The following is a 17,593-nucleotide window of genomic DNA, read 5'->3' as shown; positions in this document are numbered from 1 at the left end:
TTTGTGACTTTGAATAAGTCACTTCACCTAACTAGACATTTATGTCCTTATCTGTAAAATGAAGAGATCATCTTCTTGGTCTTTCCTAAGGTTTTTCTCAGCCCTGAATTACAGGATACAAAGAGAGCTGTGTTCTTTGGAGAATGTGGAGAATCAGGTAGTAAAGAGATATCATTTTGGAAACAGGGAAAGCCAAGAGATATTGTAAATTCAGGCTGAATACTGATAGTCCGTGTTCACAATAGCTTAGGGGTGGGTACTAATTTTGAGGAATTAATTTCAAATCTGCTCTTGACTTGGGTCAGCTGCTAGCAGCCCCAGCTATCCTGAAAGCTGCAGAGATTCTCTGGACTCGGGAGAGTCCTGCTCACAACACAGCATAGCCCAAATGAAGAATGTGCTCTGTGTCAGGGCAAGGAGCTTGGAGCACCTTTGTCTGCTTTCTTCTGCTGCTTACCCTCATATCCAACCTGGGCTTGTCACACACTCTTCTTCTAGGGCAGAACCTATTTTGGCTCGGATTCAGGAAGACCGCACTGTGATTGTGTCTCCTGTGTTTGACAACATTCGTTTTGACACTTTTGAACTGACTAAGTATGAACTGGCAGTTGATGGGTTTAACTGGGAACTATGGTGCCGCTATGATCCACTGCCAAAGGCCTGGATTGATCTGCATGACGTCACCGCTCCAGTGAAGTAAGTCTGAGTGGGCTCAGGAAACTTGACTAGCACACAGGAAGTCGGGAATGGAAGTTGTGGGCTTTGTTTATCTTTGGTGATAGTAATGGGAGGGGGGTGGGAGAAGTGGAGGAGATGAGGTGAAGGACAGAGGATAGAGGGAAAAAAAAGCTGATCCCAGATAAGAAATCACAGAAGCTTTGCGCTATTTAAAGGCTTTCAAGTAAAATAAAGCAAAGTATATAATGTTTTAGAAAACATTTGGGCCATTTTAAACGTTTATCAGGCTATGAAGTAGGGATACCAACATGAAGAATGTGTAATCGCAGTAAAATTTGAGAAGGGTTGTAACAGCACAGTGGGTGAGGGAAGACTACTTGCACTTAGTCCACAACGAGAATTTAGGGAAAGTCTTCAGGATAAGAAGAGGCTTGGGTAGAGTTTCGAAGGCCAAACCATCATTGGGCTTCCTACCCCTCACCTCCACGCTGACCCATTCTTCATTGAGGGGTTAGTGACTCTTGCTGTGTGCTCTGCAGGAGTCCTTCCATCATGGGCATCCTGGCTGCCAACAGGCTCTTCTTGGGAGAGATCGGGTCTCTGGATGGTGGGATGCTGGTCTACGGAGGAGAGAATGTGGAACTTAGCTTGCGGGTGGGTATGCTTCCATTCTCGTCATGGGACAAAGCAGAAGGGGAAATAATAGAAGGGTAGCAGGATCTCTGGAATCCTGGAACAAAGCTAAGTGTCATTGGCTCAAGTGGTGGACAAATTCTCATGTTTCCATGTCCCTAGGGGCAGGCAATAGGACCTCTGTAGTAGAGCTTTCTGGTACAGGTCTATATAATCTGGGAGATATGGGTGGGGAGGGTAGAATTAAAGCTCAGCAGAGAGTGACCCTATTTCTGTTGAGGACTCCTGGCATTTTCCAAGCATCTCCTGGGATAAATCAACTTTGGGGCAGATAGCTGTCCTCAAGACCAGTCAAAGAGAAACTGGAATGAGCAGAGGGACCAGGGGACACAGATGTATGGGCAGCCAGCCTGCTCCTGTATGGATGGCTAGAGCAGCTGACATGATGACATAAATTCTTGCTGAGATATAGTCTAGTCTAAGACAAATAGCTAGTGACGTGTTGTACAGAAATGAAATCCTCAAACCAGTTCTAGTTCTGACCAACTTCCTGTCTGTCTGGAACAACACCGGCTTCATACTCAGCAATGATCGTTCTTCTCTGCCCCTGACAGCTTCTCATGCTTTCCCAGGTCAAATGAACAGCCTGAATTTTTGTGCTCTGTAAGGGAATTCAGGGTGCAAACTAAGACACCTGGAGAAATCCCAAGTGCAGGTTCCCATTACATCAGTGTATCAGTTAGATATTGCCACAAAAATGCTGTGTAGCAAACCACCCCAAACTCAGTGACTACAAACAACAATAATTTATTTTCAAAGATCTGCTGGTCCAGCTGGGCTTGCATGGGGCGGCTCTGTTCCACACATGTTCATTCTGAGGCCCATGCTGATGAGACAGCAGCTACCTTGGTAAAGCTCTTCTTATAACGCAATAGAGGGCAAGTGGGACCATGTGAGGCTTTTTAAGGTTTGGAACTAGCACATTATTTCTTCTGCCCTATATCATTTGTTGAAGTCAGTCATGTGGTCAAGCCCAAAGTCAAGGGGTGGTGGGATATCTTCAGTCTACAATGAAGCCATGAAGAGATGTATGAAGAATTGGGGCCAATAAATTCAACCCATCACAATCAGTTTCAAGCAGGTTTCATGTATAAAAGATCCCTTCCATAGTATCCCTTTAAGCCTCTTCCGTGTAATCAACAAGGCCTTCATTAGAAGGCCCTGGACCTTGGGTTTGTGGTTGTTCTTGTTAATTTGTCTTTCTTTCATCTTCTATCCTAAGGCTGAAGTCTTAAAAGAGGCAGCAGAAAGTAGTGAAAACTACACAGGTATTGGAGACAGACAGTCCAAATCCTACTACACCACTCGAAAGTTTGTATTATCTTGGGCAACATACAAGCCCTCTAAGTCATACCTGCTATATCAAGCACTAGTATGGTGATTGAAACATGGCTTACACTCAGTAGATGGTTAATGATTAAAATAACCATAATAAGGATGTGGGGTAGCACTGCAAAAAATGCTGGACCTGGGTTCTAATCCTGGCTCTGCTAACTCCTTGTGGACTGAGCTTCTACAAAATGGCTTTTTTCCCCCTCCCAGCTCTGAAATTCTGTTTAAGACCTGGCGATCGCTGGTCCGTTGCAGAGTCTGGAAGAACAAGATAATTTTCTGTCTAAAACTTATTCAGGCCTACTCTCTTCAATTTCTTTCCAACTGAGACTGATGACCCTAAAGCCGTGTATTATACCCACTTAGGACCCACCCAGGACCCCACATTTATATGTTAACAAGGACTTTGAGTTCTTGTCTGGGTTATACCTTAAGCCACAGTCATTCTTTGGAAGAGAAAACTTTTTTTTTCGTAGTGGTCTTAATCAGTTTTCCCATTTGTGAAACGGAAGAGAAGCATCCTTGTTTTATCTGCGTCATAAGGATGATGGTGCAATTAAAATGTAGTAAGTAATTTGAAATGATTTATAAAAATATTAATTAGAATCCTTGTTTGGCTTCTGTGACAGAGGCCAGAATAACAGATTTAAACAAGATAGAAGTTAATTTCTCTCTTCCGTAACAGTTTGAACATAAGCAGTTCAGGATTGAGAAGACAGCTCCAGGGCGATGGGGCCCAGGACTCTTCCGTCTTGTGGTTCTGCCACACTCAACACCACCCCTGTATTCTAGTCAGTAGGAAGAGACAAGGGGGAGAGAGAGAGCATGCTCTTTCTTTTTGAGGGCTTAACCTGAAAGTTGTTTATATCATTTCCCCTCACATTCTACTACTGGTCATATGGCCAAATCTACGTGCAGAAGAATCTGGGAAATGTAGATTTCAGCTAGTGGGTTATGTAAGCAATTATTCCTTCCATAACTATAGATATAGAGGGGAATAGATATTGGGGGTGCAATTAGTCTCTAACGCCAAAATATAAATGCAGAAATAATTATTTTATGCATAGTATTTACCAAAGTCCTAAGATGACCCTAGTTACATTGTGGCTGGAGTTTTCCCACCTACCAGAGCTTCCCATGAATTTGGCTGGAACCCCAATTCCCTAACTTCGGACCCAAAGTTCTTCTCACCATTTCTGAGTTCCTTGCACTTTTCTCTGTTCTCGTCTTCTGCATCTAAGCTGTCTCTCTCTGTTTCCATTCCCCCGCCCCGCATGTGAACTCTGCCATTTCAATTTTCACAAGAAATCCTTTCTTTTAACATTTTGTGATTTTTTTAAAATAGACTTTGCTAGAAATGTAGGGAGTGTTGGGGAAGGGTCATTCCTTCTCTTTTCTCGGATAAAACAGTTCTACCCATGACCAGGTTCCTTGATTTGTGTGTGTGGATGTTTGCCCTTTGAAACCTCTAAGCCCCTGTTAGGATCTATCTTTCTCCAATAATAGATCTTGGAGAACGTCGGAGCTGCATGGAGTGTTTTATTCTGACATCTAGAGGCCACGGCAGTGATGGTGTGCATGGGTGTGTATAAATGGAGAGGGAGTGTTGGGGCTGATGGCTGAGAAGGAGAAACCAGCATTTGTTGGGCACCTTGTGTATTCCTGGCACTGTCAGAGCTTAACACGTGGACTGCCTGGCTTCAGAATCCAGCTCTGTCATTTACTAGCTGGCAAACATGGGCAAGTTACTTAAATGTGGATAATAATAATACCTACACGGTGAGGGTGAAATTCATGAAAAATATTAGGATAGTGTGTGGCACAAAGTAAGTCGCTGTTATTGTAAGCAGAAACTTCTTTCTGTGTGTGTTTCAGAGAGAGAGAGAGAAAGAGAGAGACAGAGTGAGAGAGAGAGAATGGGGGGTCATTTGGCAAGTGGGAATAAATTGAGAGAGTAAAATTTGAAAACTGCTGGTCAAGGATAGCAGTTAACATTATTTTACAAATGACAATCCTGACTTTATCTTTTCACTCAAATTTAAGGTTTCTTGTGCCAAGAGTTAATTTTTCTCCTCTAAATTCCTGTGGGTTGGAAATATCCATCAACTAGGAAAATTGAAGTAACATTGTATTTGGATTTTTAAATGCTGGGCTGCAGAAAATAAAATCTGAAAACAAATTAGATGTAGCCTCCACATGATTCTGAGAACTAACGAGGAGAAATGGAGGAGGCTAATGGAAGAAAAGCTTCGCTTCAAGTTCATAATTGTGGAAGCTGCCGTTTATGATACTTGTTATGCCATTTAGTCCTCCTGACAGCCCGAATGACAGGTGTGCCCTTTTGTGGATGAGCCGGTTGAGGTTCAGCGACGGGGAGGGTTTTGCCCTAGTTGCCAGGTGTGCAGTGATAGAGTCAACATTCGAACACAGGTTACTCCTGTGTTCGACTTCAGAGCTTGGCTTTTTGTCACTCTGCTATTTTGGATTTTGTGGAGGTGGTGAGGGAGGGGAATCTGTGCATTCAGAAGTGGAGGAAGGAATGAAAAAATTTTGAAAGTCAGATAAGGGGACTGACCGCTCAGGTGGTTAACTGAACCAGCAGGACATAAGTTGCTTACCCTCATCTCATGGGCTCACCTGGGCATGAGTGCAATAGGTTGCTAATCACCACCAGATGAACTAATTATCTCCCAGGAACTGCAACTCACTTGGGCAACTATGAAGAGAAGACACTGGAGCCATTATATTTTACAATAATGTCATTAGATAGTTCTATCATCTATTGGGATAAAGACCGTATTTTTAAGCCAAATATTAGAATGTATGGTCTGATAAGTATGTTTGTACTCATTAGGATGACAAGGGAGAATATTTATAATTAAATCATAAGTCATGGTATCTCTTGGTCAAAAATTACCTGTGTTTGGGGCCAGCCCAGCCCGGGGCTCACAGGTTTGGATCCTGGGCGTGGACCTATGCACCGCTCATCAAGCCATGCTGTGGCAGCATCCAACATACAAAATAGGGGAAGATGGGCACAGATGTTAGCTCAGGGTTAATCTTCCTCAGCAAAAAGAGGAGGATTGGCAATAGATGTTAGCTCAGAGCCAGTCTTCCTCACACACACACAAAAACAAAACATTACCTATATTAGTTATCTATTGCTGTGTAACAATATTATCACTTAGTGGCTTAAAGCAAGACACATTTATTATCTCACAGTTTCTGTGGGTCGGGAGTCCATGCCTCTCTTAGTTGGGTCTCTGTAGTCAAAGTGTTGGCCAGGGCTGGGTTCTGTCTAGGATTGACTGGGGAAGGATCTGCTTCCAAGATCATGTGGTTGTTGACAGCATTCAGTCCTTTGACGTCTTCCAGACTGAAGAAGCATTCAGGTTTTTGCTGGCTATCAGTTGGAAGCTGCCCTTAGTTTCTTGCCCTCTCCATGTGGTGGCTCACATCATAGTGGCTTGCTTCTTCAAAGCCAGCAAGACAGCCTGTCTCCTAGAAAGATGGACACTGCAATCTTATGTAATGTAATCACACTCACATAATCGTGTATATACTGCTACCTCTGTCATAGTCTATTGGTTAGATGGAGATGACAAGCCCACACTCAAGGGGATGGGATCAGCGAAGGGTGTGAACATCAGGAGGCAGGGTGCCACCTAAGAATCTGTCTACCACGTTGCTTTACATCTAGCATGCAGGACAGAGAGGAGTGATGGGAAGCTAAGTCCAGTGAGATTGGCTCAGGACATGGTGCCTCAGGATTTTGGCACTTTCCTTGGGGATAAAGGAGCAGGGGAGCCCCTCCTTTGGTCCATTCAGGAGGACTTCTTGAAGGAGGTAGGATTTCTGGAACTGTCTGAATGACAGGAAAGAAGCAGTTTGGTAGACTTCTATGGAAAATTGTTTTAGATAAGTAGATTGGGAGGCAACATAGAGATGGGAGTGGGAGGACTGAATTTACTTTCTTTAAAAAATGGTTCCAAAATGTGGCCTCTGTGAGTCAAGAAGCTATGCCACTTATTGGCCATGGGGCCCAGCTGCCCAGGTGATTTTTTTTTCTTCTCTTGCAGGTGTGGCAGTGTGGAGGGAGAATCGAGGTCTTGCCTTGCTGCCGGGTTGCTCACCTAGAAAGACACCACAAGCCCTATGCCTTGGATCTGAGTCTTGTCTTGAAGCGCAATGCTCTGCGAGTGGCTGAAATCTGGATGGATGAGTACAAAGATATGGTCTACTTCGCCTGGAACATACCTCTCCAGGTCCGTCATGGAAATGAACAGAAGCAGAGAAGAACAAAGGCGGGGGAGGTGGTGGTAATGGTGGGAAATGAGAAGGATAGAGCAAAAGTGCCATCCCAGCCCTAAAGAATTAGAGTAAAGTCTTGATGGTGTAATGATAAGGACGCTTAGCATTTAGGTAGCAATACTGTGTTCCAGGCACTCATTAATCATTACAACGTAACTATGGGGTGGGTTTTATTTTTACTATTCTAAGTTTACAGAAGAAGAAACAGAAGCACAGAGAGTTGAAAGGAACTCGTTTAAGGTAACAAGGTAGTAAGCATCAGAGATAAGATTCAAACCAAGGAATCTTCTAGGTTCCATGTTCTTCATTCATCATCTATACTGGGAGATTCCTTGCAGGGGAGGGTTGGACATCAGGAATTCACTCTCTGAAGAGAATGTAAACATGGCAAGTGGGATGTGGGATGTAGGAGTAGTGACTGTAATCCTGTTGGACACACATGAATGAGGATGGCCTTCTTGGTTAAGGCCACATCTTTTGCCCCAGCTGCCCGAGGTGGCTGATATGCTGTCTTCTGTTTCTGAACTGTGGCTCTGGGCTCAAGCGTTCTTTCACTTTGATTCCACACGGATATCACTTCTAGAAAATCTCCTTTAACCTCCAAATCTTGCTGCGAGAATAGTCCTTTTTAAAGCCTTTTCTGGCCAGCATGAGGAGTATTTTGTGCCTTATTGATGGAAATACTATCTCAAACAGGAGCCGTCTGCATCAGCTTGCTAATGACAAGAAATAAACCTGAGTGACCCCACTACACAGGCCTTGCAAGTACCTTTGAAACAAGCAGAGATTTCTAAGGTCAAGCTTTTTCCACTTTCCCTGGAAAACTGTAAATTATCAAGGTTACCTTACAAGCTGTCAGGAGAACACTCAGTTCCCTCTTGCGTCGTCCATACCCTTTGGTGGAGTCAAGGACATTTCAAGACAGAGAAACTCTCCATGTTTTATTCACAGAACTCTGGAATTGATTATGGAGACATTTCTTCCAGAATGGCGCTCCGGGGGAAACTGAAATGTCAAAGTTTTGACTGGTATCTGAAAAATGTTTATCCAATCCTGAAGCCAATCCACAACATTGTGGGCTACGGAAGAGTATGTATTATGAAATTGCAATTTTAAATGTTTGACTATAAAAGACAAATGAGACCTGAATCACGTGACTGCCCAAACAAGGGTTCCCAAAACCCATCCTGCCCAAGATGCCCTTCCTACCCTCCTTCCTCGACTTTTTGCCCTTGGACCCCCTTGGTTTCCTCTCGTCTCCTGCTCCCCAGTCCCCATCTCTTTTTCTTCTCTGTGCCTCTGGTTCCTTATTGCAAACGGCAGCCCTTGCTCTCACCCTCTCGTTTCTCAGCCAACCAGGGTGTTTGGCCTTTCTCACCTGAATGGGGGCATAGGTGCCCCTTCTCTGTGTGTGCTGTGGTGGTCTGAGGAGGTGGGTGTTCCCAGGAAGTGGATATCGTAGTAGCACGTCACTTCAGCATTTGTGTAGTGCTTGGAAAATGGCTGGCAGGATCCCAACCCCCTGCTCCCTTTTGGCTGGTAATTTCTGGCACCCTTGTAGTACTGGGAAGATACAAGGCCTGGGGAGGCTTGAAGGCCCTCTTTCTCTGCCTCTTTCTAATAGCGTTGTCATCTGTTTTTCCCCTTCAGCTGAAAAACTCATTGGATGAAAATGTCTGCCTGGATCAGGGACCTATTTCAGACAACACCCCCATCATGTATCACTGTCATGAATACAATACACAGGTATCTTCCACAATCTTCCCTGCCCGGACAGAGTGAGTCTATTGTGACTCAGCCCTGGGCAACCTTTGCCAGATTGGGACTCAGTGTTAGATGATGTGGGGGCAGGAGCTGAGCATCCTGGGTAATGGGTAAGGATGAAACCCAAACCTGTACTTGTAACCAAACACTTCCATGCAATAACCTCCAATCCCTTCCTCTTCTCCTCCTCCCACTGCCCCTTGTATGCCCTGGAATGTGGACGGGTGACGTTACCTGTGGCTTCTTCTGTAGAGAAGGAAACAGGGCTAGAGAAGAGAGAGGCTGAATGGAAGTCCTTCTATGAGATAGAAGAGACCCAGCACCACTGGAGGGTGCAGCCAGGGGACTTTTTTTCCCTGAGACTATTCACATCTATCATGTTACTTTGCATGTTGCCCTCACAGGAACCTTTTGAGGTGTGCAGGATAGATAGCATTTCCACTTGACAGATGAAAAACTGAGATACAAAAACAACCTAGTTGCCCAAGCTCGCTGAGCAAGGCAGTGTCAGATTTGAAATGTTTCCTGACAATAGACCCATAGCTAGGGTCTATAGTGACAGCTTCTGAAGTTCAGCTGTGGTTTTTTCTTTTTTTTCAAAGATAAGCTCCATCATCCACGCAAGTCATGGTTCTGGTGGAGCCCTTGCACAGAAGGAAGCAGAATAGTGCCCCCTCCTCGTGTCTGGTCTTCTTCCTAGAATCAAGTGGGGGTTGGGGAGAAAGAAGAAGAGGCACCTCCTCGTTACCCAGGAAAGTTCCATGCTCCTCTGGGCAATTGAGTGTCTAGGGGACCCAAGAGCAGTCTCCATGCCCTCTATAAGGTCAAGGGCCTCCTCACTGACTGTGTCTATGGCAGGTCCCTTTGCTCTCTTTCAGAATGTCTACTACCACCTAACAGGGGAATTCTATGTGGGACCACTGATTGCAGAAGCATATACTGATGATCGCTGCCTCACAGACCCTGGTTATGGGGAGAAGGCCATGTTAAAGCCATGTTCCAAGGCAGCCAAAAATAACCTGCACATATATTGGGATTTTAAGCCAGTAAGTGATGTGATTTTAAAGGATAGGTATATTCAAATATAGTCTGAGAGGTTCAGATTTGATTTGATAGTGTTTTAGAAAGATTAATTTTGTGGCAGCGTGTAGGGAAAAGACTGGAAACAGGGAACTGGGCAGGAAACACTGAGTCTGTTGACTAAGGTGAGGTGGTTAAGAGAAAGAAATATCGGAATCTGTTATTGCTTAACAGTTAAGGGTTTGAGTTCAAATCCTAGCTCAAGTTACCCTCAGCAATTTTCTTCCCCTCTCTGAGACTCAGTTTCCTCATCTGTAAAATGGAGATGATATTATCTACTTTAGGACTCTGTTGAGAGGATTAAATGAGATAATGCATGTAAAGCATTTAGCACAGTGCCTGGCACATGGAAAATGTTCAATAAATATTAGCCATTGCAATTAGCTTTATTATTAATGATAATCAGAGAGTCTGGAGCATTGGGCTAAAATTTGGCAGAGACTAGTATAAAAGCCCTGACTTTAACTTCAACATCAATTGGCTAGGAACAGGGTGGAAGGAATATCGCAGAATTCACGTGACAATGATGTGAGGGTTTTTTCTGACCACAGTCTACGTGATTTTGCCCTGTGATGGGGCTGCATTCTTAAGCCACATTGACAGGAATGTTGTGTCTTAATGGAGGGAAGTGATGCTTTGTCTGTGAACATATCTCTGAGCATGTTGTTGTGTGTCAGGTTCAGAAGCCACATTTTTAGAGATGTGGGCAATATAGCTCAGTAATTCCTAACTTAAAGCTAATAACCCCTTTGAGAGTCTGCTGCTAGCTATGGACCCTCTCCAGGAAAACATGTATATACACCTATGTGCACTATTTTGCTTACAATTTCAGAGGGTTTTTGGATCATAGATTAAGCCTTTTTGAACTAGACAATGTCAGTGAGAAGAAGGAGGAGGGTAAGTCCTGTCTCCCTGCTCTAAGCTCCAGGTATAGGGAACTACATGTAATTCTATGAAAAGTCATGCTCCCTCTTATCTTAGGCCCTTTTGTACATGTTGTTCCCTCTCTTCCCACCTCTTCACCAGGCCAACTATAAAGTATTCCTCTGGCCTTAGATATTGTCTTCTTCGAGAAGCCATCTGTGACTCTACAGGACTAGGATGGGTGATTCTTCTGTGCGTTCTCAGGGTCCCTCCTAAAGGCCTTGTCTCACTCTCTCTTCTAATTGCCTCCTCACTTGCTTCTTTTCATCCCTAGACTGTGTGCTGAAGGGCAGGGCCTGGGTTTTGTTTGTTGTTTTCTCTCTAGTATCTAGCACAGTGCCTGGAATATTGCAGGCATGCAGTAAATGGTTGCAGAGCAAATGAAAGATTGGTAGACCTGGAGGTCTACCTGGAGGCCTAGCTTGGAGAGGTAGACCTAGAGAAAAGACGATGTTGCCTTCATAAGGAAGAGGGGGTAGACTTGTTCAGTGTCTACTGGAGGGCAGAACTGAGACTGTGGTTGGAGATCAAGGAGGCAGACTGACTTAACGCAAGGGGCAGGGGGAGGAATTTCTAATAGTCTAACAGCTTAAGCTGTCCTACAAAGGAATGGGCTACCTAGCAGGCAGTGAGCTCTCTGTCAATGGTAGTCACCAAGCATAGTGTGTTTGAGCATCTGGCAGGCCTAGTGTGCTAAATGTGAGTTTTTGGTGTCCTTAATGGTATCTTTTGTGTGCAGAAAATATGATTACAACTTTACTTTGGTTTAAAAATTTAATATTCAATTTATTAAAGTTATAAGTAAAGAACTCTAGTTTTTCTTTAAGCTTTTATGTTCCGCTTACAAATCTTATTTTATCTATAAACGTAGCAAGTTTTAACAGTCTTTTTTTTGTTTCTAATCTGTATGACTTTTATTTATTTTTCTTGCTTTATTACATTGGCTAGAATTTCAGTACTACATTGAATAAGAGTGGTGAGAGTGGACGTCCTTGCCTGGCTCCCAAATGTAGGAGGAAAGCATTGAATCTTTCACTATTAAGTATAATATTAGTTGTAGATTTTTTTGTAGATGCTTCTTATCAAATTGAAGTATTTTCCCTATATTTCTCACTCGCTAAGAATTTTTTTTATCATGAATGTGAGTTGGATTTTTGTCAAATCATTTTTCTCTGTCAATTGATATGATTATATTTTTTCTTCTTTAGCTTGTTGATATGATGGATTACATTGATTAATTTTCAAATGTTGAACCAGCCTTGCATACCAGAAAGAAATCACACTTAGTCATGGTGTATACTTCTTTTCATATTTTTTTGGATTTGATTTCCTAGTTCTTTGTTGAGGATTTTTCTGTCTAAGTTCATTAGAGATAATGGTCTGCAGCTTTTATTTTTTTTTTTTTCCCGATGCTATCTTTGGTTTTAGTATCAGGGTAACATTGACCCATAAAGTGAGTTAGGAAGTGTTCTCTCTTCCTGTTGATAAAATTTGTCTGGTTGACAAAAATTACAGAATAGACCAATTTCTGGAAGAGGCATTTTCTGGAAGAGATTTTCAGAAGAGATTGTCTTAAATTAATGTTCATCCTTCTTTAAATGACTGGTATAATTCTCTAGTGAAACCATATGGGCCTGGAGATTTCCTTTTCAGGAGCTTTTAAATCATGAATTGAAACATGTTTTTAATGGTCCAGGGCTATTCAGATTATTTATGTCATGTTGATTGCATTTTAGTGGTTTATGGTTTTGAGGAATTGGTCCATTTCTTCAAATTTATGAGTATAAAGTTATTTGTAGTATTTTATTTATTTATTATTTACTTATGTCTGCATTTATTTATATTGAGATATAATTGACATATAACATTATATGACTTTCAGATACAGAATTTAATATACATAATTTATGTATATATTGAAAATGATCACCACAATAAGTCTAGCTAGCATCCATCACCACACATAGTTATAGAATTTTTGTTTCTTGTGGTGAGAACTTTGAAGATCTACTCTCTTAGCAACTTTAAAGGGGATTTTACAATTTAATAAATTTTCTTAAACATTACATACTGTATTTATAAATTCAATACATTAAATTTTGTTTCTTAAGAACTCAATTATCTCACTTTAAATTGAATGATTCTTAAGTTCTCTTAAATGTCTCAAAAGTGTTTGCAATCTAGTAAACTTTTGACATAAAATCACAAATTTAATTATTCAATTACACATTTTTAAATTGGTATCACAAGGTTAATCTGTAAGAAAATTTTTCTTAAACATAGCAAGTACTTAAAAATAGTAAATATATGCAGAATCTTTAACAAATACATGTGTTTGATTCCCTTAAAATCTATACTTTGTCCTAAATCTCCAGGGAATGAAAGATACTACTTATGCTAAAGAAACAATTATGACATCCCAAACATTTTGAAGGTTGCCTTTCCAAGAGAATTTGGGAAGATTGTTTTCTCAACTGGGTGAAGTTGCTGATAGAATATGGATTTTGGCTGGACGTGAGATCTGGAGCTGCAGGACACCAGGGGAATTGTACCCACCACTCTGATGTCCAGGCTGGGTCTCTTTTTGTGGTCACTATGTCAAGAATTCCAAAAGTTAAAGAGGGAGGTGATCATGTAGCTCATGGTGTATTACCTGATTTTAAGTCAGTTTTAAGTCAATTCATTCTATCTAAGCCTTTCATATTCATCTTTTCTCTTAGGACCACAATTCTTTCAGATATGAAAATAATATTCAGTTGAATGTTGGGTCCCTTTGGTGCTCTATTTACTTTGTAGACACAACTTAACATTCACTATACTAAAAAATTACCAAAGATATTTTCCAGAATTGATAAAGATGTAAGACTAGATAATCCCTTTGTTTTCTTTCAATTTCATGATTAATATTTTGAGTCAACCAGAAGAGGTTATGACCTCTGAAGACCACAAGAGAGATAGTACCAGTGACTGAGAAGGGACCCAATTTGAAGAGAGAAGGCCTATTGGCGACATCTAGATTTTGAGATGAGGAACATAGAATTGAGAGTAGCAATTGCAGCCTTGCAGGACATTTGGTAGTGTCCAAAATGTCCATAAGACATTTGGTCCATCTCTAAATGTCCTTGACATTTGGTCCTGTCCAAAACATCCATGAGCATATTTGGTCCATACCAAATGGTTTGGAACAGGACCAAATATCAAGGACCTTTTGGCATGGACCCAATGTCTCCATGGACATTTTGGATGAGACCAAATACGACCAAATACGTTGCTGGTGGGCATAGTTCCAGAAAGCAATTTAGCTCTCTATAGGAAAAACCCTGACACTAATCAAAACCCCACAACTGATTATGCCTGTTTTTAAGGTACTAATTCTCTTTTAAGATAATATCTTAATTTAAGAAATAGTATAGAATGTAGGTCAAGATAATATAGAAAATATCTTAATTTTTATCATAACAAAATATTAGGAAATTTTAAATGTCCAACAGGAGGGGCGATTTTCATTCATCCTTTGAACTGAATATTATATAGCCATTCAAATTATATTATCAAAAATGTATTTTCAAAAAATTAATGAAATTGGAAAATGCACATGATATAATGTTAAATTTAAAAAGCAGGATACAAAAACTGTATATACAATGTTATCTCATTATGAGTGCTTCTGACTTTTAAAATATGTTTTCCAAGTTAATAAAATGAGCACATATTCCTTTTATAAAAGGGAAAAAGAAACAAAAACAAAAATCCTTTAAAAACTGGCAGACAACACCCCTCAAATAAAGACCAAGCCAAAAATATATAAGATCCAGATGAACACAATGTAAAAGACACCAGAGGAGAGGAGTCTGAAGAGGAATACTGCTAGCACACGTGTTACACGGAAGTGGAGAGAAAATCGACTTTGTCCAGAAGGTCACAACAAATTATAATAGTCAAGATTTATTGAGTACATATTATGTACCAGGCACTGGGTTAAACATTATCTAATCTAGTTCTTACATAAATCTTATAAGAGAGGTATTATCATTAGCTCTACCTCACCTATGAAGTAATTAAAGCATAGAGAAGTCAAATAGTATTCTCAAGGTCACACAGCATAGAAAATGTCCAGAATTCAAACACAGAATCTTATCCACTATTTGTTATTGCCTCTCTGCTTGAGAAGTTTGATTCTGAAAGGGAGAAAAACACTGAATGTTGGTTGAAGAGAATGGTAGAGTTAAGGGATTTTTCCCGCTCTAATATTGGGACATTTGGATATGTTTAAAGCCAATAGAAAAGGAATCTGCCAAGAGGGAGAAATAAAAGAAGGATATTAGACAGGAAGAGTGTTTCTCAGCATCAAGGATGGCTGGGCTCAGAGCCCAGGGGGCTGCTGGCAGTAGAGGCAAAACCAGGGCAGCTCTGTTGAGCCCATCCATGAACCGTGTCCCGAGCATTGCTCGTGGCATTCAGGTGAGGGGCTAGATTGACTGGAAGCGTGGTCTTCTTGACAAAGTGAAAACTAAAGGCATTTAGTGAAAGTGAGCGTCAAAGGTGGGGACCGAAGGATAAAGCGTGCTGAGGAGACCTGGACGAGGAACCCTGAGGAGTGGGCCAATTCTGCAGCCAGGCTGCTGCAGGCACGTTTGTGGGCCAGGCCTGCTCTGTGGGTGGACCCTTTCCAGGAGCGCTCTGTGGTCTGGAAGTGGGGCCAAGAGAGGAGCAGTGGGGGTGACAGGAGAAGTTCAAGGAGTGGGAGGGTGCCTTGAATGACTAAAAACGCTGGATGGGCGGACCCGGGGAGGTGGGGGCAGAGGGAGTGCAGTGTGGCCAGGGGCAGGCGAATTTGGGGGAGCAGGGTTGTGGGGGCAGTTTGTGATTGGAAGAGATGAGAGGTGAGGGGGCGATGATTAGAGGGGGAGCGGGGATTTGGACATGGACTTGCAGCCCTGCTTGGTGTGAAAACACTTGGTGGCAGGTTTTCTGAAGTGGAACAGTGAGATCAGGGTTTCTCTCTAGACGTCCAAGTGGAGGCTGTGAACTCAGGATGATACCGGAGGGCGGGCTGTAAAGGGAAAACAACTTCATCCAGGCACTAAACTCCATTAGGCAAGTGATCTGCAAAGAATGGAGAGGGATGTGGGGAGTGGGAGGGCTCGGAGAGGAGGACAGACCCAGGACAGATGGCATGAGCCTCTGATGTTGAGCTGAGGAGATAAGGAGGAAGAGCTCAGGAGGGTTGGAGATGACACATGAGAACAAAGAGAAGGATGACCCTTCCTCCCTCTTCCCCCATTAGAATGGGGAGAGGCAGAGATGAACTCACATTTTCTGCACATCTTTCATGTCAGCACAAGATCCTTAATAAATATCAACATTACTTTTAACTGTAATATTAACTCTAAACCCATTTTATGGATGAGAAAATTGAGACGTTAGATAATTTGCCCAAGGCCTCTCTGTTTGTGTGTAGTGGAACAGGGATACAACCCAGACTCTAGCTCTAAAGCCCATAACATTCCCAGTAGTAAACTTGGTGAAGCCCCCACAACAGGAGAGGTAGGAACTGTGCCCCAGAGTCGTGGAGAAAGTAGGCTGAGATTCCTGAATGTAGCTTCTGCTCAGTCCCACCACAGCACCTCACTGAGGAGGGAGGGAGAATCCTCATGGGTCTCATGGGCTCAGGGGTGAAGACGTGGAAAGGAAGGCCAAGTAGAGAAGGGCCACGGCTCTTTCAAGATGCATTATGTCTTGCCAGTCAATGCTGACTTGATGCTTCAGTCTCAGGAGAGGCAGATGATATCATAGGAACTCAGCACAGCATCACTTAGTCCCAGATCTGTGGTTAGTTTGCCAGGGGGCTACGTAGAGAAAGCACTGGTGATCTAATTTTACACTTTGCTTCATTTTCTCCTCTGGATGCAGAGGAATGAGAGACCCGTCAAGCATGTCTCTGAGCACAGCAGGGCGAGTAGGAGCAGGGGAGGTGATGCACTACAAGGGCATTTCAGTACCTTGACTCTGTGTCTCCTCCCATCCAGGGAAGAGCTGTCATAAACAGAGCCACTAAACGATGTCTGGAGATGAAGAAGGACACTTCAGGTGTCTATAGGCTTGTACTACAGACCTGCACCTCACAAGTGTGGACAATACAGTATACCGTCCGAAACTGGGGGTCAAACTAACATCCAGTGATCCCCAGAGAGCCTGGATTTGGGACACCAGTTCTTGCCACAGGAATGGCTTCTACTCTCAATGCTGCTCAAAGTGGGAGAGGGTGAGAGAAAGAAAGGATGCGTGCATGTGTTTACGTGACTTCAGCCTGCAACACACAGGATGTGGGGAGGTGAGGTCTGTGCCTGTGTCGGGGTGCCCCCGCTGGGGAGAGGTGAGGAGACTACGATGCTTCGTCCCAGCTTCCCTTGGAAGGTCATGATATATATCAAATGCCGTTCTTGGAAACTCCTTGAAATAACCACCATCATCCGGCTGTTACGTGGGGAGAGAACCAGGAGGATGGAAGTTTAACTTCTGCCAACGCTGTTTAGTCTCATTCCTGACAACTACCATTGCCATCTGCCCCACACCTCCTCCCCCAGCTCATCTGCTCTGAGACTCTCCAGACTGCTTTGGGGCTGCTCCACGGGAGAGGCTGGGTCATCATCAGGCTGGCAGTATGACAACCATTAGGAGGCACCAATTCTCTGTAGGCGTGTCGCTGCTCCTACTTCTCCTTTCTGGACTATCCTGAAAGATGCAGCAAATAGATAAGTCATTTAAAAAAAAATTCCTCCATTCATCCCCCCACAGCAGTTTTATTTGG

At 42.7% G+C, this 17,593-nt stretch overlaps 1 protein-coding gene across 1 annotated transcript in view; it reads left to right on the top strand.

Annotated features, from left to right (window-relative positions):
- Nucleotides 1-16,981, top strand: part of GALNT8 (polypeptide N-acetylgalactosaminyltransferase 8) — a 45,793-nt gene extending 28,812 nt beyond the window's left edge. Inside the window, exons 5-11 of the mRNA XM_058557609.1 lie at nt 499-696; nt 1,218-1,332; nt 6,783-6,968; nt 7,966-8,103; nt 8,665-8,760; nt 9,657-9,824; nt 16,812-16,981. Of these exons, the coding sequence (XP_058413592.1) occupies nt 499-696; nt 1,218-1,332; nt 6,783-6,968; nt 7,966-8,103; nt 8,665-8,760; nt 9,657-9,824; nt 16,812-16,955 (1,045 nt within the window). The 3' untranslated portion in view covers nt 16,956-16,981. The remainder of the gene's footprint in view (nt 1-498; nt 697-1,217; nt 1,333-6,782; nt 6,969-7,965; nt 8,104-8,664; nt 8,761-9,656; nt 9,825-16,811) is intronic.
- Nucleotides 16,982-17,593: the final 612 nt, after the last annotated feature.

The sequence above is a fragment of the Diceros bicornis genome, chromosome 17, assembly GCF_020826845.1.
Source record: "Diceros bicornis minor isolate mBicDic1 chromosome 17, mDicBic1.mat.cur, whole genome shotgun sequence".
NCBI lineage: Eukaryota > Metazoa > Chordata > Mammalia > Perissodactyla > Rhinocerotidae > Diceros > Diceros bicornis.
This window is presented reverse-complemented; position numbering and strand designations above follow the sequence as displayed.